This window comes from Pristis pectinata, chromosome 10 (assembly GCF_009764475.1).
Source record: "Pristis pectinata isolate sPriPec2 chromosome 10, sPriPec2.1.pri, whole genome shotgun sequence".
In the NCBI taxonomy this organism is placed as follows: Eukaryota; Metazoa; Chordata; class Chondrichthyes; order Rhinopristiformes; family Pristidae; genus Pristis; species Pristis pectinata.
Window position 1 is genome coordinate 55,749,564 of NC_067414.1, and position 25,313 is coordinate 55,774,876.

Consider the following 25,313-nt stretch of genomic DNA (forward strand, 5'->3'; position numbering starts at 1 on the left):
CTTCATCATGAGACAACTCTAAGAAGAGTGCAGAGAGCAGTATCAGCATGGCCATGGCCAGTTATGACCTCACAACAGATTTTGACTCTATCAATGAGTGGGACCACAGACCATCTTTCTCCAATTTAGGTGCCCGCAGAAATTGATGGCATGAACATTTTGATCTTAACCAACAGGTCTACAACAGATCCAATCTCAGTGCAGACTGTTGTCAAGCAAGGCTATGTGATTGCCACAGCACTTTATTCAATCTTTCTCAACACAATGCGATGCCTCATCTCCAACAAACTCCCTGCTGAATTGGATATTAATCTGAGAGACAGTTGAAACTGTGCAACCTTTATTTTGAAGTAAACGCAATGTAGGTTGAACTATTCAATCTGCATTGACTTTACTCCAAAACTAAAGGCACCAAATTTCAACTATCGAACTGCAGATTACACTTGCAGGTGCACACATTCGGAGCCCAAGCTCCAAGTCTTCATCAACTCATTCACTGAAGCATGTGAGAGAATAGGTATTACATTTAACATCTGCAAAACTAAAATTTTCTATCATTCTGCTCCGTTGTACAAGACTGCTCTCAGACAGCAAAAGTCCACAATAAAACATTGGAAAACATGCATTGGTTCTCATTTCAAGGCAGCTCACTGTCAGTGAAGGCAGACATTGATAATGAATTCATCTTTAGCTGCCTGAGGAAAAGAGTGTTTAAAGAACAAGACCTCAATCCCGCCATCAAGTTTATGGTCCATCAGACAGCAGTGATCCCTGCCCTTGTGTTAGCTTATGAGACATGGACTACCGACAGCAAGCACCTTAAAGCACTGGAGAGGAGCAACCAATGGTTCTCCACAGGTTTCTCCAAAACCTTCTGGCAGAACAAGCCAAATAACCTCAGGGATTGTCTCCCTGGCGTAATTAGGGCCTCACACTTGATTCTGAAGGGCAAACAATGTTACTTTCATGTCTGACACCAGCCTCCTGAAATAGGCACTATTGAGAACTCCATCACTGCAAGCAATGAGCAGATGAGCATAGGAAAATATTTAAGGATGTTCTCAATGCCAAACTGTAACATTCCCATTGACTTTAAGAATCCTTGGTCTGTGGCTGCTCAAAATAGAGAAGGAGCATTGAAAACTTTGAGCCCTCCTTGAGCACACACAACCCAATGTAAGCAGCAGAGGAAAGTCACCACAGCCTGCCTTTTCAAGCATCTTCTGTAGCAGACTCTGAGGGTCCCACATTGACCTAATCACCAACCTTAGATTGTACAGAACTGGATTGGATGCAACTGAAAAACCCTGCAGATGACAAGAATTCTGAAAGAGAAACAGAAAATGCTGGAAATACTCAGCAGGTCAGGCAGCAACAGTGGAGAGAGAAAAACAGTGTTAACGTTTTCTGCTTCCAATTTGAAATGGAACAAAGTTGTTCTCAGCTCTACTTATTCGACTTGTTTTTTATATACAGAAATTTTTGGATCAAATCTTCTATCCAACAATTCAAACAATGTCAAAACTGCGCGCACAAATAAGGCGGCGATTCTTAAGAGCAGGTAGAACCAGTTCACACAAGCTTTAGCGCATTTGCTCCTCATTGTTTCCTGGATTGGGGTTAGCGACTTTATTGGACTGAACATTCAGTGAAAGCAATGTCGATAGGAGACAGTCATGGGCACTGCTCTGTGTAAAAGATATTGTGCTTTCTGCCCTTGCCGCTGCTGTCGATTTAATTCTAATGATAGCAATGAAGGGACTTCAAATCCAAACCATACAGGCGGTTTATTTTATGCAAACCAACATGCTCGGCAGTCTCGCTATGTCACGCTCTACAGTTACAAGCCCCGCACTTCAACCGACCTCCCGGTCAAAGAAGGGGAAGAGATTGAAATTTTGAGCAAAGAAGGCGAATGGACATTGGTCCAAAAAGTAGAAGAACGTGGTGCAGAGAAGCTGGTGAAGGAAGGTTACGTGCCTTCAAGCTTCGTCGCCGAAGTGGGGAGCCTGGCTGCTGCACGGTAAGTCAACAGCTGACCTCTGAAACCGTTCACCTCCGCACCAGTTTCCGAAATTTGTGCATTAGCTGTCTGCCGAAGCAAAGATTTCTTCACACAGTTGGGTGTATGTAACACGCTGCCAGAGGAAGTGGTTGAGGGAGGTACATTAACAACATGTAAAAGAAATTGGACAGACACATAGAGGTTTAGAGGGATGTGGACCAGATGCAGATAAATGGGACTAGCTCAGGAAAACACCTTGGTAGGTATGGATGAGTTGGGCTGGACGGTGGTGTCCATGCTGTATTGCTCTATGATTCTCTTTCTTAGATGGGTATCTGCTCAGAAAACTTTACTCCGTCTCTTTCCTTCAACACTTTGTAAAATAAGCCAGCGTTGATGAATACTGTGGAAGCAGTGCAGAGGAGGGCAGCGGCATGGCTGCTGAAAGACCAGCTATTTTATGGTTTGGTGACCTGTGTTCTGGCGATTACAAGTTGCCAGCAGGGCAGTCCCCTGCAACAGTCCTGCTGAGGCGTTCCACACTCCCCCTGTACAACACCATCACCCACCGCAGGCACTGGGGAGACCAGAGCCCGGGATGCCATCTAGCAAGGGAGAAGCTGCCAGCATCGCCATGGGAAGGAAGGTGATGGGAAAGGTTGGAGCCACATTTCAAGTGAGAGGAAGAAGGAGCAAAAAGCAGGGGATCAGATCAGGTATCGGTGCTGTTGAGTGGGAATAATGGAATCAATGTCTTTTACAGTCGGAGAAAGGCTGGAAGAGGCACTTGCATACGCACATACGGTATGAATTAGAACCAGGAGTAGGCCACTCAGGTCCTTGAGCCTGCCCCACCATTCAGTAAAACCATGGCTGATGTGACGGTAACCTCAACCTACCCCGGCAACCTATAACTTCCTGGCTTATCAAGTACTTATCTACCTGCCTTGTATATATTCAAGACTCTACTTCCACTACACTTTGAGGAAGGAAATTCCAAACACCCAGGCCCTCTCAAAGAAAATGTTGCCTCATTTCACTCGTAAACAACAGCTTCTAGTTCTGGACACCCCAACAAGGAAGCACCCTCTTCGCAACCATCCTGTCAAAACCCCTACTATTCTTGTACATTTCAATCAAGTCATCTCTTGCTCTTCTAAACTTGAGTGGGTACAAGCCCAGCCCATCCAACCGTTTCTCACAAGACAACCAGCAAGACCACTGTCAGTTCCAATGCAAGTGTTATAAACTGATGGCCCAGAACTTGCAGTCAGCAGCGAAGTGCTGGTGCTTTAGGCAGTCCTTGTAAAGAGCTCCCCACCGAGTTAGCCATCTCGATGGTGGGATCTTCCCTTTGGAATGCCTGCTGCTGTCAATTCAACAGGGTTCCTGGTGTTCAGTGGCGGTGACGTCATCAAGTTAGCTGGACTGCCAGTCCTTTTAAAAATTGATCATAAACAGCACAGCAGGAAAAAATTTTAATTATTTTTTTTATACATAATATGAAGTGTTAATAAGTTTGGACATGCAGAAATGATTTAGAAGGCTAAAATATCATAAATATATTCTGTTTAAAAATAAAAAGTTAAATTTCGAAATAAGGAAAATTATTTCAAACAAAGAAATAACAATTTCTGCATTAAAACTTTGGACAAGGGAAAATCCTGAAGGTACTATCAGTTTTATGGCACAATAGTAATGAGCACTGGTATTTTCACCATTATTACCTCCGCAAAACCTGGGCCTGTAATTCCCCGGTGTTTTATGAGTGGCTCCCAGTCATCTCCCCACACCTTGTCACCTCTCCACTAATAAAGAATGATTCATTCACCTTTGCCTTTCAGTTGTTTATGCACTCAAATGAAGGAATGTTGCAAAAACCCCCAAAGCTCATTTTCAAGCTTGTTTACTGTTGTGTAGTTTCATTTTCAGTGATATCAACCTGGGACCCTGTGCTGGTTATCAGATACAGTAAAACTCTGATAATCTGGCACCCTTGGCACCTTAGTGGTGCTGGACTGGCAGATATTCTATACTATTGGATACTACTCGTACTAATCCCCCTCAACACACATTTAATTCTCTTTTCTCAAGATGTTACACTGGAGTTTATTAAATTCTCTGGTGAACCAGGAGATTTTAAAAAGAGCACGGGAATTAGGCGAGCCAGATCCCGAACCATCAAGTTTCCCAGATTGTGGGAGTTTTACTGGATCAGCCATTCTTTGAATCCATTGCTAATCCTTCGCTGGTTATGTAGACACAGGGTTCCTAGGGGTAAGGATGCTTCTTTTGAGTCATGCAGTATATTTGATGAAGAGTGAACCCAAAGCACAGGTTTTGAATTGTGAAAAATGCAAAGCTGTTTCCTTATAGAGAGCATCAGTGGCTTGAACATGGTTCAGAAGAGAGTGATTGAGGCCAAGGTGCTGAGTTAAAGGATGCAAAGGATTGAAAGAGGTTGCATCATTATACCCCTTTCAATTCTTTGCATCCTCTAACTCAGCGCCTTGGCCTCAATCACTCTCTTCTGAACCACATTCAAGCCACAGATTGCCCTCTGTAGGTCACAATTAAGTGTGTTAAGAAGTATAAAGCTACTTTGTTCACATCCTTAGCAATCTTGCTATCACAGATGCACTAAGGTAAAAATGGCAGCATAGGCAAAAATAATCACCATACTCTCTTTATGGAGATACAGTTCCACCTTCACATTGAGGACCCCTTCCATCATATTGTGCAGAACTGAAACCCTGAGAATGGGATGGAATCAGTTTAGACTGAACTGGGCACCAATGAGGCCATTTTGGCCATTGGCAACAACAGAACTGTATGCTGAAACAATTAACAACCATTCGGTGTGGCATGCTCCTCAGTTATTATGTTTCAAATAGCTGAGTGCACTGAATGGAACAAAGGCCTTGGGCTCCAGAATGGGTGGGAGAGATTTCCCTTGACAGTGATGCAGCATTTAACCAAGAATGGCATCAGGGAGTCATAATAGAAGTGTTTTTTATTCTTCACTGATTGCAATCACTAATGAAGATAGTTCTGACTTTAGAAGGCCTATCATCACATCTTGAAGTATCACCATGAGGGTACTTCAGAGCAGGAGCACCTGACCCAACTATCTCCATTTGCTTTGTCAAGTCTTTACTCTCCATTGTAAGAGCTGACTTCATCTCTGGTGACTGCACAGAGTTTAGTTCAATTCACAACTCCTCAAATAATGAAGCAGTGCACATCTGCATTCGGCACAGCCTGGAGAACATTTAGACGTGGGCTGATGGGTAGTAAATAGCACCTGTCACATGGGTGTCAGACAATAGATGTTAAGAAAAAGAAATCTATAAACTTTCACTTGAGATTATCTGGCAAATTTATTGTTGAATTTACAACCATCAACAAACTAGGATCACCAATGAACAAAGATTTAACTGGACCACCACATATTGTGGACTTGTTGGGCCTGGTCAGGAGATTGATGGCTGGAAAATGTTAGTCTCAAAATGATTGGGTGAAGTCAGTTAAGGGTTATAGGCTTGCTGGTGAGATAGGGTGACTACCCAGGGCATGGGAACGGGATCTGAAGGAGCCGGGTATGTAAATTACTTAAAGGCAATATGTGGCCCATGAAGATGCAAAAATATCTGTCAGGCACCAGCCATCTCCTCCCTTGCTCCCCATAGCAACCTGGGATAGACCTCATTGGTCCTGGGGATTTATCAACCTTTATGTGCTCCATGACATCCAACACCATCTCCTTCTTAATACTGGCCTGCTCCAGATTATCCATGTAGCCCTCCCTGAACTAATTATTTCATTGTAACAGTAGTTTTGACTTAGAGGTAAAAATTCCCCCAAGGGGCTCCTGGCTCATGATGGGAGTGTTATCTGTAGCTCAGTCAAGAGCACACATACCTCTAAATCAGGTTAAGATTTCAGAAGCTTAAGCAAAGAAGTCTGAGCTAACACCCCATATCAGTACTGAGGGAGTGCATTGGACTGGGTAAGGAATTAGTCTGCTCATTAGAGGTATCGTGAAAGATCATCAAATGCAGCAACTTATTGAAATTTAGGGAAAATTTAATACTGAGGTCTTGTTTTTGTAACAACTGGGAGGGACGACAAGTTGTCCAGTAATAGGTAGCAAGTGTTACGGACTCAGTGAAAGTCCTTTTAAGATAGAGAGTGTGTGTGTATGTGTGTGTGGGGCGTGCTTACGTCAATAGAAGATAAAGGACGTAATGACGTTGAAGAAGAAGAAGAACAAGGAGAGAGAGAGAAGGGAGAGAGACACCAGCCTGCTAGTTTTCTCTATTGATGGATGAGAAACAATAACTGTGTTTGCCACTGAAATCCATGTATGGAAGTTGGAAGTAATCCGGCGGAGTTCACTTTGTTGCTGACCTGTAGAAGGAAACAGGTATTTGTGTGTGGACGACCACGGTTCGGATGCTTTTCGGGGTGAGGAAGTCACTACCGAGTAAACACTGAAGTGTCGTTTGGGTTCCATCGTGGAACATTTGGATTTCGTATGTACTCTCTCTATGTTTTTCTACATCTACATCTTATCTTCAGACAACGGTGGTTGTTGAAGAAGCCCTTGCTCATGTTTCACCTTATGGCTTGCGGAACTGAACTTTAAGAACCATTCTGGAACTGGGAGTTTTGGACTTTGTCACACACACACACGAAGAGTTTAGTTTTGGGGTTAACGTTCGAGGTTTAACATTTTTGAATTCTAACATACTAACATTTTTACTTTTATTTTATGTATTATCATAAGTAGTGATTAATAAAATAGTTTTTAACACTGAATCATGCTCAGTGTGTTTCTTTTGTTGCTGGTTTGTGACAAAATTGGGGGCTCGTCCGGGATAGTTCCCAAGGTTAACGAGTGTCGTCTGGGATTGTACCCCAGATTGACGAGATTTGTTCGGGATTCAATCCAAAGATTTTTGAGGGAGGTCTGATAAATTCTTTTTAATTGACATGTGTGTGTGGAAACCAGCAGCAATGGATATTAAGGCATTTTTGGAGTCACCAACCCAAAAGGGATTGGAGGTGGCGAAAAAGGATGATTTGATAAAGATTGCTACAAGGCTAAACCTTACAGAAGTAAAGCAGTCTATGAGAAAGGCAGATATTCAGAGACTGATAGCTGGCCATTATGTGGAAAAGAAGGTGTTTGAGAAGGAAGTGTTAAAACAGTTTCCTGGCAGTGAAATAGCAATTTCTGAGGCACAGGTGCAGCTGGCAAAGATAGAGGCTGAACGAGAACAAACCCAGTTAAAGATAGAGGCTGAACGAGAACAAAAGAAATTAGAGGCTAAACGAGAACAAACCCAGTTAAAGATAGAAGCTGAACGAGAGCAAAAGAGATTAGAGGCCGAACAAGAGATAACTCGGATGAAGTTAGAGGCTGAACGGGAACGGGAACTAATTCGGTTAAAGTTTGAGGCAGAGGAGAAGGAAAAACAGAGGCAGCATGAGTTACAAATGAAGCGTAGGAGTTCGGAATCTGATTCTGATGATGGTTTTTCAGCCAGTAGGGAGGTTCGATTAGTCCCTCCGTTTGAAGAAGATCAGGTTGATCAGTATTTCCAACATTTTGAAAAGGTTGCTGTGAGTTCAAACTGGCCAAGGAAAGGATGGGCTCTTATGGTACAGAGTGTGATTAAAGGTAAAGCTCAAAAAGCTTATTCTGCTTTGTCTGCTGAGGATGCAGCTGATTATACCAAGGTAAAACAAGCTATATTGAAGGCCTATGAATTGGTCCCTGAGGCTTATAGACAAAAATTCAGAGACTTGAGGAAATCTGCAGATCAGACTTATATGGAATTTGCCAATGGAAAGAGAATATGTTTTGAACGATGGTGCCTGGCTAAAAATGTAGATGGGGATTATGATAAATTGACAGAATTGATACTAGTGGAAGACTTTAAAAGATGTGTTCCAGCTGAATTAACAACATATTTAAATGAAAAGGCAGTGGAAACTTTACAAGAAACTGCTAGGTTGGCAGATGATTATGCTTTAACCCATAAATCCAAATGGGGACAACCTAAAACCTTTCAAAAGAGTTACAAGGACAATCCAGGTAAACCAGAGATTAAATTGGGAGATAATCAAAAAGGAAAAGATGAAAAGAAGCCAGGGCTGGAGAAACCTGTTGAGCGTACTTGTTATTACTGTAGGAAACCTAGCCACGTGATATCTAATTGTGCCCTTTTGAAGAAAAAGAAGGAAGCTGGGCCCAATGCTTGCTTTCAGGCAATTAAAAATCAAAAAGGTTTAGGAGATGCTGTTAAAGATCAGTCCTTGCAAGAGGGAAAAGCGGAAAAGTTGGAGGAGGTGAGAAAAGAATTCCGTTCGTATGTATCAGAGGGTTTTGTTTCACTGAATGATGAGTCACCCCAGGTGCCAGTGAAAATTCTTAGAGATACTGGGGCTAGTCAATCTCTCTTGCTGGACAGTGTTTTAAATTTTGGTGAAGAAAGTGACACTGGTGAGGTAAATCTACTACGAGGCGTTACAGATGACACCATGTCTGTCCCTTTTCACAGGGTGATTTTAAAGTCAAAGTTCGTAGAAGGACCAGTCGAGATAGGGATAAGACCTAGTTTGCCAGTGGAAGGAGTTTCTTTGTTATTGGGAAATGACCTTGCAGATGGAGAAAGTGATCCTGTGGTACGGTTAACAACCAAACCAAGGATTGATGAGTCTGAGAATGATCCAGATGTTTACCCATCATGTGCGGTGACTCGAGCTAAAGCTAAAGAATTAGCCAAGACAGACAGTCCGATGCAGTCTGATGTGGTTCCTTGTGACAGTCCTAAACAGGAAGAAAATTATGATGCCTTATCTAAGACTTTTCTATCTTCATTGGAGGATCAACATCCTTATAGTGAGCCTGAATTTAAAGATTTGTCTTTGTCGAGGAAGGATTTTATGGTGGAACAGACAAAGGACCCTGAATTGACAGAATTGAAAGAAAAAGCACTCTCATGTGAGGAGATTGAAAAAGTGCCAACTGGATACTATGTCAAAAATGGAGTGTTAATGAGGAAATGGAGACCTCCTCATGTTCCTGTTACTGAGGAATGGGAAGTTATTCATCAGGTTGTTGTTCCAAAAGTTTATAGGGATGAGATTTTAAACCTGGCCCACAGTATGCCTTTGGGTGGTCATTTTGGGGTGAATAAAACTGTAGGGAAGATCTTGAAACAATTCTATTGGCCTGGTTTGAGAAAAGATGTGGTGATGTTTTGTCGAACCTGCCACACATGTCAGATGGTAGGTAAACCAAATCAAAAACCCCCTGTGGCTCCTTTGAAGCCAATTCCTGCTTTTGGGGAGCCCTTTTCGAAGGTGATTGTGGACTGTGTTGGCCCCTTACCAAAGTCTAAGACTGGAAATCAGTATTTGTTAACCATCATGTGTGCCACTTCTAGATTTCCAGAGGCAATACCCCTTAGAAATATTAAGGCCAAGACGGTGTCAAAGGCTCTTGTAAAATTTTTTACCTTGTTTGGTTTGCCAAAAGAAATCCAATCTGATCAAGGTAGTAATTTTATGTCAAACATTTTTCAACAAATAGTCTATGAGCTGGGAGCAAAGCAGATTGTATCATCTGCATATCGCCCAGAATCTCAAGGAGCTCTGGAGAGATTTCATTCTACTCTCAAAAATATGCTGAAGACTTATTGCTTTGAAAACACCAAGGATTGGGACGAAGGTATCCATTTACTTTTGTTTGCCGTTAGAGAATCAATCCAGGAGTCAATAGGATTTAGTCCGTTTGAGCTTGTATTTGGACATAGGGTGAGAGGACCTTTGGAGTTGTTAAGAGAGCAATGGGTTAATGAGGAAGTTCACTTGAGTCTGTTGGACTATGTCCAAAAATTTAAAACTCGGTTGGAGAGAGTCTGCCAGCTAGCGAGAGAGAATCTGAAAACAAGCCAGATAAGAATGAAGACATATTTTGATAGACGTGCTCAGCCTAGGACATTCGCAGTGGGGCAAAAGGTGTTGGTATTTTTCCCTAGCCAAAATAATCCCTTGCAATCTCGTTTTTCTGGACCCTATGTTATTGAATCTCGAGTGACTGATCTAACATATATAATCAAAACACCAGATAGACGCAAGAAAACACAACTCTGTCATGTAAACATGCTAAAACCTTATTATGAGAGGGATTCAGTGGTGGCCTTGGTGGATGATGTAAAGGTTGTTTCTAGAATGCCTGATGTTGATGTTGAGGAAGGCCAATTTAGACCAAATATTGTTCCATCGAAACTAAAAAACCAAAATATCCTGGAGAACCTTGAAACGAAGTTGGACCATTTACAAGTTTCACAAAGACAACAGATGAGAGAATTAATTTTAAAATTTAAAAATCTGTTCCCAGATGTTCCAAACAGAACATCGATAATTACCCATGATGTTGATGTTGGGGATGCAAAACCAATCAAACAACACCCATATCGAATGAATGTGGAAAAAAGTAAACTTGTTGATCAGGAAATCAAATACATGTTGGAAAATGATATTATTAGACATTCTACTTCAAACTGGAGTTCGCCCTGTGTTATTGTACCTAAACCTGATGGAACTGTTAGATTTTGCACAGATTACAGGAAAGTGAATGCTGTAACAAAGTCAGATGCTTACCCTATTCCTAGGGTGGATGATTGCATAGACAGAGTGGGAAAGGCAAAATTTCTTACAAAGATTGACCTATTAAAAGGGTACTGGTGTGTTCCATTAACAGATAGAGGAAGGGAAATTTCAGCCTTTGTAACCCCTTCTGGATTGTATGAATACAATGTTTTGCCATTTGGAATGAAAAATGCTCCGGCAACATTTCAAAGAATGATTAATTCAGTGATTCATGGGTTAAAACATACAGATGCCTACATTGACGACTTAGTGACTGGGAATGATACTTGGGAAGATCACATCTCTGCGTTAGAAAGGTTGTTTGAAAGACTTTCCAAGGCTAACCTTACAGTTAACTTGGCTAAAAGTGAATTTGGCCATGCCACTGTGACGTATCTTGGTTATGTTGTAGGTCGAGGCAAGCAAGCTCCTGTTCAGGCAAAAGTTCAAGCAATATCTGAGTTCCCTATTCCCACAGGTACAAGGACTGTTAGAAGATTTTTGGGAATGGTTGGATATTATCGAAAATTTTGTAAAAATTTTGCTGATATTGCTCTTCCCCTAACTAATCTTCTGAAGAAGGGAGTAAAGTTTGTTTGGACAGATTCTTGTCAAGAAGCATTTGAGAAGCTGAAAGCCATTTTATGCTACCATCCTGTGCTCAAAACACCTGACTTTGAAAAGCCATTCTCATTAGCAGTAGATGCCAGTGATGAAGCTGCAGGAGCTGTGTTGTTGCAGAAGGGTGACCTTGATGATATTGACCATCCTGTAGCTTACTTTTCAAAGAAATTTTATGAGCATCAAAAGAATTATTCCACCATAGAGAAAGAATTACTGTCGCTTGTTTTAGCCTTGCAACATTTCAGTGTATATGTTTGCACTGCTCAGAAACCATTGACTGTGTATACAGATCATAACCCATTGGTGTTTCTGAGCCGAGTCAAAAACAAAAACAGAAGGCTGTTAAACTGGAGTTTAATTTTGCAAGAGTTTGATCTCATGATAACTCACATTAAAGGCAAAGATAATGTGATTGCTGATTGTCTTTCCCGATGTTAAATGGGTAACATGTATCTGTACTAATCTGATAGTCTGTAGTTGTGTAGCATGATAATTATTAACATTACTAACTGTATGCGCGGTTAAATTTTTCTTGGGAAAAATTTTTTTTAGGTGGGAGGTGTTACGGACTCAGTGAAAGTCCTTTTAAGATAGAGAGTGTGTGTGTATGTGTGTGTGGGGCGTGCTTACGTCAATAGAAGATAAAGGACGTAATGACGTTGAAGAAGAAGAAGAACAAGGAGAGAGAGAGAAGGGAGAGAGACACCAGCCTGCTAGTTTTCTCTATTGATGGATGAGAAACAATAACTGTGTTTGCCACTGAAATCCATGTATGGAAGTTGGAAGTAATCCGGCGGAGTTCACTTTGTTGCTGACCTGTAGAAGGAAACAGGTATTTGTGTGTGGACGACCACGGTTCGGATGCTTTTCGGGGTGAGGAAGTCACTACCGAGTAAACACTGAAGTGTCGTTTGGGTTCCATCGTGGAACATTTGGATTTCGTATGTACTCTCTCTATGTTTTTCTACATCTACATCTTATCTTCAGACAACGGTGGTTGTTGAAGAAGCCCTTGCTCATGTTTCACCTTATGGCTTGCGGAACTGAACTTTAAGAACCATTCTGGAACTGGGAGTTTTGGACTTTGTCACACACACACACGAAGAGTTTAGTTTTGGGGTTAACGTTCGAGGTTTAACATTTTTGAATTCTAACATACTAACATTTTTACTTTTATTTTATGTATTATCATAAGTAGTGATTAATAAAATAGTTTTTAACACTGAATCATGCTCAGTGTGTTTCTTTTGTTGCTGGTTTGTGACAAAATTGGGGGCTCGTCCGGGATAGTTCCCAAGGTTAACGAGTGTCGTCTGGGATTGTACCCCAGATTGACGAGATTTGTTCGGGATTCAATCCAAAGATTTTTGAGGGAGGTCTGATAAATTCTTTTTAATTGACATGTGTGTGTGGAAACCAGCAGCAATGGATATTAAGGCATTTTTGGAGTCACCAACCCAAAAGGGATTGGAGGTGGCGAAAAAGGATGATTTGATAAAGATTGCTACAAGGCTAAACCTTACAGAAGTAAAGCAGTCTATGAGAAAGGCAGATATTCAGAGACTGATAGCTGGCCATTATGTGGAAAAGAAGGTGTTTGAGAAGGAAGTGTTAAAACAGTTTCCTGGCAGTGAAATAGCAATTTCTGAGGCACAGGTGCAGCTGGCAAAGATAGAGGCTGAACGAGAACAAACCCAGTTAAAGATAGAGGCTGAACGAGAACAAAAGAAATTAGAGGCTAAACGAGAACAAACCCAGTTAAAGATAGAAGCTGAACGAGAGCAAAAGAGATTAGAGGCCGAACAAGAGATAACTCGGATGAAGTTAGAGGCGGAACGGGAACTAATTCGGTTAAAGTTTGAGGCAGAGGAGAAGGAAAAACAGAGGCAGCATGAGTTACAAATGAAGCGTAGGAGTTCGGAATCTGATTCTGATGATGGTTTTTCAGCCAGTAGGGAGGTTCGATTAGTCCCTCCGTTTGAAGAAGATCAGGTTGATCAGTATTTCCAACATTTTGAAAAGGTTGCTGTGAGTTCAAACTGGCCAAGGAAAGGATGGGCTCTTATGGTACAGAGTGTGATTAAAGGTAAAGCTCAAAAAGCTTATTCTGCTTTGTCTGCTGAGGATGCAGCTGATTATACCAAGGTAAAACAAGCTATATTGAAGGCCTATGAATTGGTCCCTGAGGCTTATAGACAAAAATTCAGAGACTTGAGGAAATCTGCAGATCAGACTTATATGGAATTTGCCAATGGAAAGAGAATATGTTTTGAACGATGGTGCCTGGCTAAAAATGTAGATGGGGATTATGATAAATTGACAGAATTGATACTAGTGGAAGACTTTAAAAGATGTGTTCCAGCTGAATTAACAACATATTTAAATGAAAAGGCAGTGGAAACTTTACAAGAAACTGCTAGGTTGGCAGATGATTATGCTTTAACCCATAAATCCAAATGGGGACAACCTAAAACCTTTCAAAAGAGTTACAAGGACAATCCAGGTAAACCAGAGATTAAATTGGGAGATAATCAAAAAGGAAAAGATGAAAAGAAGCCAGGGCTGGAGAAACCTGTTGAGCGTACTTGTTATTACTGTAGGAAACCTAGCCACGTGATATCTAATTGTGCCCTTTTGAAGAAAAAGAAGGAAGCTGGGCCCAATGCTTGCTTTCAGGCAATTAAAAATCAAAAAGGTTTAGGAGATGCTGTTAAAGATCAGTCCTTGCAAGAGGGAAAAGCGGAAAAGTTGGAGGAGGTGAGAAAAGAATTCCGTTCGTATGTATCAGAGGGTTTTGTTTCACTGAATGATGAGTCACCCCAGGTGCCAGTGAAAATTCTTAGAGATACTGGGGCTAGTCAATCTCTCTTGCTGGACAGTGTTTTAAATTTTGGTGAAGAAAGTGACACTGGTGAGGTAAATCTACTACGAGGCGTTACAGATGACACCATGTCTGTCCCTTTTCACAGGGTGATTTTAAAGTCAAAGTTCGTAGAAGGACCAGTCGAGATAGGGATAAGACCTAGTTTGCCAGTGGAAGGAGTTTCTTTGTTATTGGGAAATGACCTTGCAGATGGAGAAAGTGATCCTGTGGTACGGTTAACAACCAAACCAAGGATTGATGAGTCTGAGAATGATCCAGATGTTTACCCATCATGTGCGGTGACTCGAGCTAAAGCTAAAGAATTAGCCAAGACAGACAGTCCGATGCAGTCTGATGTGGTTCCTTGTGACAGTCCTAAACAGGAAGAAAATTATGATGCCTTATCTAAGACTTTTCTATCTTCATTGGAGGATCAACATCCTTATAGTGAGCCTGAATTTAAAGATTTGTCTTTGTCGAGGAAGGATTTTATGGTGGAACAGACAAAGGACCCTGAATTGACAGAATTGAAAGAAAAAGCACTCTCATGTGAGGAGATTGAAAAAGTGCCAACTGGATACTATGTCAAAAATGGAGTGTTAATGAGGAAATGGAGACCTCCTCATGTTCCTGTTACTGAGGAATGGGAAGTTATTCATCAGGTTGTTGTTCCAAAAGTTTATAGGGATGAGATTTTAAACCTGGCCCACAGTATGCCTTTGGGTGGTCATTTTGGGGTGAATAAAACTGTAGGGAAGATCTTGAAACAATTCTATTGGCCTGGTTTGAGAAAAGATGTGGTGATGTTTTGTCGAACCTGCCACACATGTCAGATGGTAGGTAAACCAAATCAAAAACCCCCTGTGGCTCCTTTGAAGCCAATTCCTGCTTTTGGGGAGCCCTTTTCGAAGGTGATTGTGGACTGTGTTGGCCCCTTACCAAAGTCTAAGACTGGAAATCAGTATTTGTTAACCATCATGTGTGCCACTTCTAGATTTCCAGAGGCAATACCCCTTAGAAATATTAAGGCCAAGACGGTGTCAAAGGCTCTTGTAAAATTTTTTACCTTGTTTGGTTTGCCAAAAGAAATCCAATCTGATCAAGGTAGTAATTTTATGTCAAACATTTTTCAACAAATAGTCTATGAGCTGGGAGCAAAGCAGATTGTATCATCTGCATATCGCCCAGAATCTCAAGGAGCTCTGGAGAGATTTCATTCTACTCTCAAAAATATGCTGAAGACTTATTGCTTTGAAAACACCAAGGATTGGGACGAAGGTATCCATTTACTTTTGTTTGCCGTTAGAGAATCAATCCCGGAGTCAATTTAGTCCGTTTGAGCTTGTATTTGGACATAGGGTGAGAGGACCTTTGGAGTTGTTAAGAGAGCAATGGGTTAATGAGGAAGTTCACTTGAGTCTGTTGGACTATGTCCAAAAATTTAAAACTCGGTTGGAGAGAGTCTGCCAGCTAGCGAGAGAGAATCTGAAAACAAGCCAGATAAGAATGAAGACATATTTTGATAGACGTGCTCAGCCTAGGACATTCGCAGTGGGGCAAAAGGTGTTGGTATTTTTCCCTAGCCAAAATAATCCCTTGCAATCTCGTTTTTCTGGACCCTATGTTATTGAATCTCGAGTGACTGATCTAACATATATAATCAAAACACCAGATAGACGCAAGAAAACACAACTCTGTCATGTAAACATGCTAAAACCTTATTATGAGAGGGATTCAGTGGTGGCCTTGGTGGATGATGTAAAGGTTGTTTCTAGAATGCCTGATGTTGATGTTGAGGAAGGCCAATTTAGACCAAATATTGTTCCATCGAAACTAAAAAACCAAAATATCCTGGAGAACCTTGAAACGAAGTTGGACCATTTACAAGTTTCACAAAGACAACAGATGAGAGAATTAATTTTAAAATTTAAAAATCTGTTCCCAGATGTTCCAAACAGAACATCGATAATTACCCATGATGTTGATGTTGGGGATGCAAAACCAATCAAACAACACCCATATCGAATGAATGTGGAAAAAAGTAAACTTGTTGATCAGGAAATCAAATACATGTTGGAAAATGATATTATTAGACATTCTACTTCAAACTGGAGTTCGCCCTGTGTTATTGTACCTAAACCTGATGGAACTGTTAGATTTTGCACAGATTACAGGAAAGTGAATGCTGTAACAAAGTCAGATGCTTACCCTATTCCTAGGGTGGATGATTGCATAGACAGAGTGGGAAAGGCAAAATTTCTTACAAAGATTGACCTATTAAAAGGGTACTGGTGTGTTCCATTAACAGATAGAGGAAGGGAAATTTCAGCCTTTGTAACCCCTTCTGGATTGTATGAATACAATGTTTTGCCATTTGGAATGAAAAATGCTCCGGCAACATTTCAAAGAATGATTAATTCAGTGATTCATGGGTTAAAACATACAGATGCCTACATTGACGAATTAGTGACTGGGAATGATACTTGGGAAGATCACATCTCTGCGTTAGAAAGGTTGTTTGAAAGACTTTCCAAGGCTAACCTTACAGTTAACTTGGCTAAAAGTGAATTTGGCCATGCCACTGTGACGTATCTTGGTTATGTTGTAGGTCGAGGCAAGCAAGCTCCTGTTCAGGCAAAAGTTCAAGCAATATCTGAGTTCCCTATTCCCACAGGTACGAGGACTGTTAGAAGATTTTTGGGAATGGTTGGATATTATCGAAAATTTTGTAAAAATTTTGCTGATATTGCTCTTCCCCTAACTAATCTTCTGAAGAAGGGAGTAAAGTTTGTTTGGACAGATTCTTGTCAAGAAGCATTTGAGAAGCTGAAAGCCATTTTATGCTACCATCCTGTGCTCAAAACACCTGACTTTGAAAAGCCATTCTCATTAGCAGTAGATGCCAGTGATGAAGCTGCAGGAGCTGTGTTGTTGCAGAAGGGTGACCTTGATGATATTGACCATCCTGTAGCTTACTTTTCAAAGAAATTTTATGAGCATCAAAAGAATTATTCCACCATAGAGAAAGAATTACTGTCGCTTGTTTTAGCCTTGCAACATTTCAGTGTATATGTTTGCACTGCTCAGAAACCATTGACTGTGTATACAGATCATAACCCATTGGTGTTTCTGAGCCGAGTCAAAAACAAAAACAGAAGGCTGTTAAACTGGAGTTTAATTTTGCAAGAGTTTGATCTCATGATAACTCACATTAAAGGCAAAGATAATGTGATTGCTGATTGTCTTTCCCGATGTTAAATGGGTAACATGTATCTGTACTAATCTGATAGTCTGTAGTTGTGTAGCATGATAATTATTAACATTACTAACTGTATGCGCGGTTAAATTTTTCTTGGGAAAAATTTTTTTTAGGTGGGAGGTGTTACGGACTCAGTGAAAGTCCTTTTAAGATAGAGAGTGTGTGTGTATGTGTGTGTGGGGCGTGCTTACGTCAATAGAAGATAAAGGACGTAATGACGTTGAAGAAGAAGAAGAACAAGGAGAGAGAGAGAAGGGAGAGAGACACCAGCCTGCTAGTTTTCTCTATTGATGGATGAGAAACAATAACTGTGTTTGCCACTGAAATCCATGTATGGAAGTTGGAAGTAATCCGGCGGAGTTCACTTTGTTGCTGACCTGTAGAAGGAAACAGGTATTTGTGTGTGGACGACCACGGTTCGGATGCTTTTCGGGGTGAGGAAGTCACTACCGAGTAAACACTGAAGTGTCGTTTGGGTTCCATCGTGGAACATTTGGATTTCGTATGTACTCTCTCTATGTTTTTCTACATCTACATCTTATCTTCAGACAACGGTGGTTGTTGAAGAAGCCCTTGCTCATGTTTCACCTTATGACTTGCGGAACTGAACTTTAAGAACCATTCTGGAACTGGGAGTTTTGGACTTTGTCACACACACACACGAAGAGTTTAGTTTTGGGGTTAACGTTCGAGGTTTAACATTTTTGAATTCTAACATACTAACATTTTTACTTTTATTTTATGTATTATCATAAGTAGTGATTAATAAAATAGTTTTTAACACTGAATCATGCTCAGTGTGTTTCTTTTGTTGCTGGTTTGTGACACAAGTCATAGCTTATGGCATACAGTATCTCTTCCCCACCACAAATTGCAGGGTTATATTGATACTGATAATGATTTAAACATTGACCAGTGTTATTTTACAGCAGATGATAGGTCAACAATATCAAAATTGTTTCAGATGCATTTTACACATCCTCCCTAAAACAATATCACAATGTAAAGGGAATATTTTATTAATGTTATTACATCAAGTGTGAGTGGCCTCTGTACAACAGATATCAGTCACACTTGTAGGGTACACTATTTATTTCATTACCTGTATATAAAAAAATCCCAGGAAAGAGTATTAGAAGCAACATGTCTCATATCAGATGACTATGGAAAAATATCAAAGTTCTTCTCTCAAGCCTCCTCTGATCTTCTTCATCCATTACAAATTTCCTCTGTATTGTAATGATCATGGTTGTAGAATTCACTGAATTCGAAGTTATCTTTATTCATCCTTCAGGTGGTTTTTTGGCAGAATGATTCACGTAGATGTAAAGAGGTGTCTGCTGCGAGATGAAAACCAAAACGGTTCTTTCCTAGTTTGGCAGAATAAGGAAATGGATGACCTTTATTTCCTGTCAGGTATGTTGATAAAACTTATCGCATGCATTAAGAAAATCAGCCTTTCTTGATGAAAGGTTACTTCATCATAGCTTGATAAGGACAGGATAAGATTTGGGAACTTGGACCTTTACCATAGACAGTGATCCTTCCTGCGCCGGTCAGTGTGGAGACACACTCTTTGGGTCTCAGCCTAGTGCAAGGTGTACCACTGAGCCTCCCTAGGGTGGCTTGCTTTGGAAAGTGAACAGTTCAGAAGTATATTTTTTCCATAACATTCAGATGGACTTCTCACCAGATCTATTAGCAAGTGATAATACCCATAAAGATGAATAGAATACTGGGTAGAAGCAATAGATCACACAATATTGAGGAAGAGATATGCAAGACTTTCCCTGGATATCCATGTTAACCCCTTTGTTCCCTGAGACTTGCAAACCAAGGTGAACCAGATTTAAGTTTTTAATTCAACACAACACTTTATTGACTTAACTTCCCATTTTCACAGAAGAACCCTGGCAGTTAAATGGTTTAGCTGAAGCTTATAACCAACAACCAGTTAGCTTTCTGATATTGGGTACAGACTTAGATCAAATTGGCTACTCTCCTCCTGCAGTGCCCTTTGGCTTACTGACCTGAAACAGTAGGTGTTATACCTTTCCTTTTCATTTAGCTCACCTCTGATGATCCCATCTATTGCCAGACTTGGGGAAAAGGTCACATTCACTGGTGTAGTTGCCCATCTCTTCCTGAGGAGAAGGGACCTGCAGCCCCACTGACAAATGTACCTCCTCCCACATCTGGTTGCTGTTTGTTGATTTAATTACCACTGACCAAAGTTGTCTTTATCATCAAGCCTCCTTCAGGCATCAGCTGGCCACAGGAGAGACTGATTTAACAATATAATCTGCATAGTGGAACAGTAATTCCTGTTATGGCACCCAAAGGAGTGGATCAAAGAGATGCCCTGCCTTGGTTATCAACTCTCTCTCTTTCTTGGAATGGGATTATACTCATCCCATTCTATGCAGCCTACAGTCATTCCTGTGGTTCGATCTTGTTCCTCCTTGCTTTATTTTATGCAACTCCAAAATGGTGCTTTCTTTGTGAAGCCACCATGAAACCTTCCAAAAGTGCCGTGGCCTCTCCAGGGAGTTACAAGATAAAATTTTGGTCAAAGTCGTTCAAACCTTCACATAAAGGACAAAATATACATGCAAAATACAGAAAAATGCAAGAACTGTCTGGAGTGATATAAAACCAGAAAATACTGGTAACACTCGGTGGGTTAAGAAGCATCTATTGAGGGATAGAAACAAAGTTAAAGTTTTAGGTCAATGTCCTTTTATCAGAACTGGGAAATGTCAGAGATAAAAAAAAGGTTTTAAGCTGCAAAGGATGAAGGGAGGAGATGACAGAATGAAAGGGAAGGAGAAAGACTTGAGAAGGATACATGGTGGAAGGCAAACAGGGGTGGTGATGAAAAAGAAATAAACGGTGTGTCTGGAATCGTTGTAATTGGAAGAAGTAGACTCATTACCTGAAATTATGGAAGAATAGCAGAGAATTTCCAACCTGAAGACATCAAACAAATCATCCCATGGAGAAACAAAGGACTGCAGATGCTGGAATCTAGATAAAAAAAACAACAAGATGCTGGAGGAACTCAGCAGGCCAGGTGGCAACTGTGGAGAAGAACAGACCGTCAACGTTTTGGGTCAGGACCCTTCTTCAAGACTGAAGATAGGAAAAGGGGAAACCGAATATATAAGGGGGGAAAACAGAGCAATGATAGGTAGACAAAAGAGGGGAGGTGGGGTGGGCACAAGGTGGTGACGGGTAGATGCAGGTAAGATATAGTGATAGGCAGGTGCGGGGGAGGAGGGGAGAGCAGATCCACCAGGGGAAGGTAAGGAGGCAGGTGCCCCATGGGGGGAGGAGAGGAAAAAAATTGGCAAGGAGAAAAAAGAGAGATAGGGAAGAAAAAAAGAGAGAAAGGGAAGAAAAGAAGAGGCATGGTTGTGGGGGCAGGGGGAGGTTTCAGTTTACTTAAAGTGGGAGAATTCAATGCCTATGCCATTAGGCTATAAGGTCCCAAGATGGAAAATGAGGTGCTGTTCCTCTAGTTTACACTTGGACTTCTCCTGGCAGTGGAGGAGGCCAAGGACTGACATATCTGTGATAGAGTGAGAGGGGGAGATGCAGTGACTGGCGACAGGGAGATGCAGATCGTGGTTACGGACAGAGTGCTGGTGTTCCACGAAATGGTCACCTAATCTGCTTTTGGTCTCACCAATGTAGAGGAGGCAACACTTGGAACACTGAATGCAGTAGATGATATTACAGGAGGAGCAGGTGAATCTCTGTCTCACCTGAAAGGACTGTTTGGGTCCCTGGATGGAGGTGATGGAGGTGGTGTAGGGGCAGGTGTTGCACCTGTGGCGGGGGCAGTGGAAAGTTCCCTGGGTGGGAGCGGGATGGGTGGGGTGGGAGGAATGAACTAGGGAGAGCGGTCCCTTCGAAAGGCAGAAAGGGGCGGGGAGGGGAAGATATGCTTGGTGGTGGGGTCCCGTTGGAGATGGAGGAAATGGCAGAGAATGATGTGTTGGATACGTGGCTGGTGGGATGAAATGTGAAGACAAGGGGGATACTGTTGGGTCTGGGAGGGGTGGGGGTGAGAGCAGAGGTGTGGGAAATGGCAGAAATGCAGGTGTGAGTTCTCTTGACCACAATAGGGGGGAAGCCATGGTTAGTAAAGAAGTTGGACATCTCAGATGTTCTGGAGTCATGGGAACAGATGCAGCGGAGGCGGAGAAATTGAGCATTCTGAAGGGACTGTTCCCTGCAGGACACTCTGGTTCTCTCCTCCATATAGACCAATACAATTCCCCTTCTTGCAGCATCTTCTCATCCAACCAAAACTGAGTCAACACTTTCCCTTTTTCCTCCACTCTTCCCAGTGTCCAGTGCCTCATGTACACTCTGTTGGTGATCCAGTGATTAACTTCTTTCACTTGAGTGTGCCAAGCTTCCTGTTCATGCTGTGTTCTCCTTTACATTGTGGACACCAAAGGTACCTTGGGCAACTTCTTTGCTGAACACCACTGTTCAAGCTGCAAGTCTCTGTGCTCCCAGGCAAAACAAAACAGAGAATGTGATAGCGGAGCTGCATTTACACTAATGTAGTTTCTGGATAGTAACAGCCAAAGAGAGAGAGGAATTCTTGACATGTACACTTCTCCTTGATCTGTGTGTTTCCCGCCTTACAAGGAATGAAGCAGTGGATATAATCCTGGGGGATGAGTGAGGCAAATGGAGAATCTTTCAGCTGGGGAGGATTTTAGGAACATCTGAGTTTGGTATAGTGATTAAAAAGGACAAGGAAATATTAATCATAAAATTACATAATTGGAAGTGCATGGGCTGAGAAATGAAAATTACAGTTTGTAAAGTAAATAATATTTGACCAACTCAAATTAGTTTCTTAACGAAGCAACAGAGAGGGTTGTTGAGTATATTGTAAATACTATTGTGTCGATGGGCTTGCAAAAAATATTTGACAATGTACCAGAAAGTAGACCTGCAAGCAAAATTAAATCCTATGGGATTACTGGGTGAGCAGCAGTGTGAACACTAGACTGGATAAGAAATAGAATGCAGAAAATAGTGGTAAGTAGTTATTTATCAGACTGGAGCAAATAATACAGTAGTCTTCCCCAAGAGTCAGTGTTAATGCACATTAGTGTTCTTGATGTATGTTAATCGGCTGGACATGTGTATGGAGCACAACTTCAAGGTCTACAGATGAAGCAAACTCAGAAATGAAGTAAGCAGTAAGGAGTTACTGATTTCAGGATGACACAGGCAGATTGAACCATGGTGAAATGGACAAACACATGATGGATGAAATCTAGTGCAGAGGAGTGAGAAATGGACATTTCGGTAGAAAGACTTAGGACTAACAATATAGAATAAATGAACAAAGTTTTGTGGGTGTGTACACCAAAATCAGGACAAGTTATGAATGTTTTTAAAAGGCCAATGGGATTATGCTTTACTAATGGAGGCACAATGTACAAAAGTAAAAAAGCAATGCTATTCTCCAAGCTAGGCTGCAAAGATGAAGAGATTTCTAGAATGGTGCAAGAGCTGACAATCTACAGTTATGTGGGAAGACTAAAGTTGTGGTTGTTGTCCTTAGAACAGTGGGCCTAAATATTAAAAGAAAGTATGTGCAAGCATGTTTCTCTGTGTATATCCAGTCTCAATAAATGTCCCACACCTATACTTCAAACCCATCTGCTTTCTGAATGCTTCTGGTATTTTCTGATTTTACTTTGTTTCCAAAAGCTGCACCTTTTTCCTATATGAGAACCAAATAACCAATTCCATTCCAATCCTGGCACCGCAGAAAATGAGACACAATTCCACTTATTAATATCCATGGAGAAAGAATTTACACTTCCTAAACTTCAAATATTCATCATGCAATTGAAAAAGGGAGCTCTTCATTTGATTTTTAATTCACCCACAATGTTCAGTCCTTGGTCTGATAATTTCATAATAGTTCTTATGATAATTTTCTTATCATAATTTCATAATCGTTTAAAGTAATCAGTTAAAAGCAAATAGCTTCCCTGTTCATTTGGGTCCACTATACTGTTATCCTTGCTGCAATTTACCACACAAAAATTTAAAAACCTTAGCTACATAAGAGCAACTCCAGTCAACAACCAACATCATTAAGCAAGATGGCGCCGGAGTGTGACGACACCTTGCAACCAATAAACCAATAGATGTTCAGCAATTGCAAATATAACCTGCTGTACTTGAAGTTAGCATTAATATTTATCCTGCAGTGCTTGGGACGACATCTCCACAGTACTTAATTTGGATTTCTTTTGCAGTGCGTTATGGTGACATAGTAAAACACTACAGAATCACTGAAGAAGCAAATTTTCAGAATTTGTCCCGACTAATCAATCAATGCTCAAAGGAGGCAGGGTGCTTGTGTACAAGATTAACTGAACCATGTATAAAGGTATGTAAGGTCAAATCTTAGTTGCATTTTAATGCAACACACATTTTCTTTATACTTTCTACATAGATACTTAACAGAATTGCCAAGTAGTATTCTTATAAAAGTCTTCTCTTATATTTTTGAACTGTATAATTCATATCTTATTAAACTCTATTTGGCTTGAAATAGATGCCTTTTTAGTGGTACTTACAACAGTCCATGTATGTATTTGATAATTCGGGTGCTCTGGTTTCCTCCCACAATTCAAAAAAAAGATGTACAGGTTAGGAAGCTGTGGGCATGCTATATTGGCGCCAGGAGAGTGGTGACACTCGCAGGCTGCCCCCAGCACATTCTCAGCAACGCAAAAAGACGCATTTCACTGTGTGTTTCGATGTACATGTGACTAATAAATAAATATCTTATCTTAATTCGGCAATAGAAACATAATCACCAACTTGAGAAATTCTGGTGACATTAGGTGTTGAAAATGTGACATTGGGAATCAAGGCTTGGTCCGAGGTTGGGAGTTGGGGGTCATGTATAGAGTGGGCTGTCAGCTGCCTGTTGCGTATGACTGGGGTCCAGTAAATCAGCAAGGTATTTGGCTGGGGGTGGTGTCAACAAGCAAGATGAGGGCAGTGGTTGGAATGAGGTGTTAATGAGCAAGGTTGGGAGCAGGATCAAGTGGTTGGAAGAGGGTATTAGCCAGCAACAATGAGCTTGCGAGGATTGGGGTCTGGGACTCGGTTAAGTACCTTGGGGAGGAGGTTGAAGATCAGAACTCCATTGTGGACTATGGGAGGTCATGTGTCTTAGACAGTCAGGGAGATGGTGGACCTTGAACTATCAATGGATGCAGGAAACTGACCAGAGTGAATCAGTTACCTACTATACACCTCGTCTCATTTTCCTCATCATTGATGGGGTCTTGAACTGTGGCCAATCTGCTATTGCCCATCTTGCACTCCTGTGAAGTTGAAATTTACACCAATTTACTGATCTAATCTAGGGCAAGTGTTACTAAGTTGTCCTCATGTAAATAACTGGACAGGTGACATTGGTACCTATAGAGCAAATGTTTGCAAAATCCTATTTTTGAACCGATTAAAATGAATGAATTTCAACATTTGTCTGCAGCTTGATCGCCCATCCATTTGCACTTTAGCTCACATTGCTGAATGGGAAATCCAACACGCCTCGCTTCAGAAAAAGCAGTTGATAGGGAGTGGTCAATTCGGAGAAGTGTGGGAAGGCATCTGGAATGGCACAACTGAAGTGGCAATCAAAGAGCTGAAAGGAGGTTAGTCCCAAAGTAATGCATTAAAGGTTATACAGGGATGAACACGACAGGTATTTCAAGGAACTTTTGATCTCCCAATCTACCTTGTCATGGCCCATGCACTTTATTTGTCTACCTGCACTACACTTTCTCTGTGGCTGCAACACTATATTCTGCATTCTGTTTTCCTTTTACACTACC

The 25,313-nt window shown here is 41.2% G+C and overlaps 1 protein-coding gene across 1 annotated transcript; it reads left to right on the forward strand.

Moving 5' to 3' along the window:
- Window positions 1-1,676: 1,676 nt before the first annotated feature.
- On the forward strand, window positions 1,677-25,138 carry LOC127575224 (tyrosine-protein kinase Src42A-like). Its single transcript, XM_052024934.1, has 4 exons — window positions 1,677-2,023; window positions 18,710-18,831; window positions 23,718-23,851; window positions 24,971-25,138. Exons 1-4 carry the CDS (start codon window positions 1,677-1,679, stop codon window positions 25,136-25,138), a joined length of 771 nt encoding a protein of 256 aa, XP_051880894.1.
- The last annotated feature ends 175 nt before the right edge of the window (window positions 25,139-25,313 follow it).

Coding starts and splice junctions, on each gene's coding strand:
- LOC127575224 (XM_052024934.1), top strand. CDS start 1,677: ATGGGCACTGCTCTGTGTAAAAGATATTGTGCTTTCTGCCCTTGCCGC. Junction 18,832..23,717: donor TGACCTTTATTTCCTGTCAG/GTATGTTGATAA, acceptor TTTCTTTTGCAG/TGCGTTATGGTGACATAGTA. Junction 23,852..24,970: donor TAACTGAACCATGTATAAAG/GTATGTAAGGTC, acceptor ATTTGTCTGCAG/CTTGATCGCCCATCCATTTG.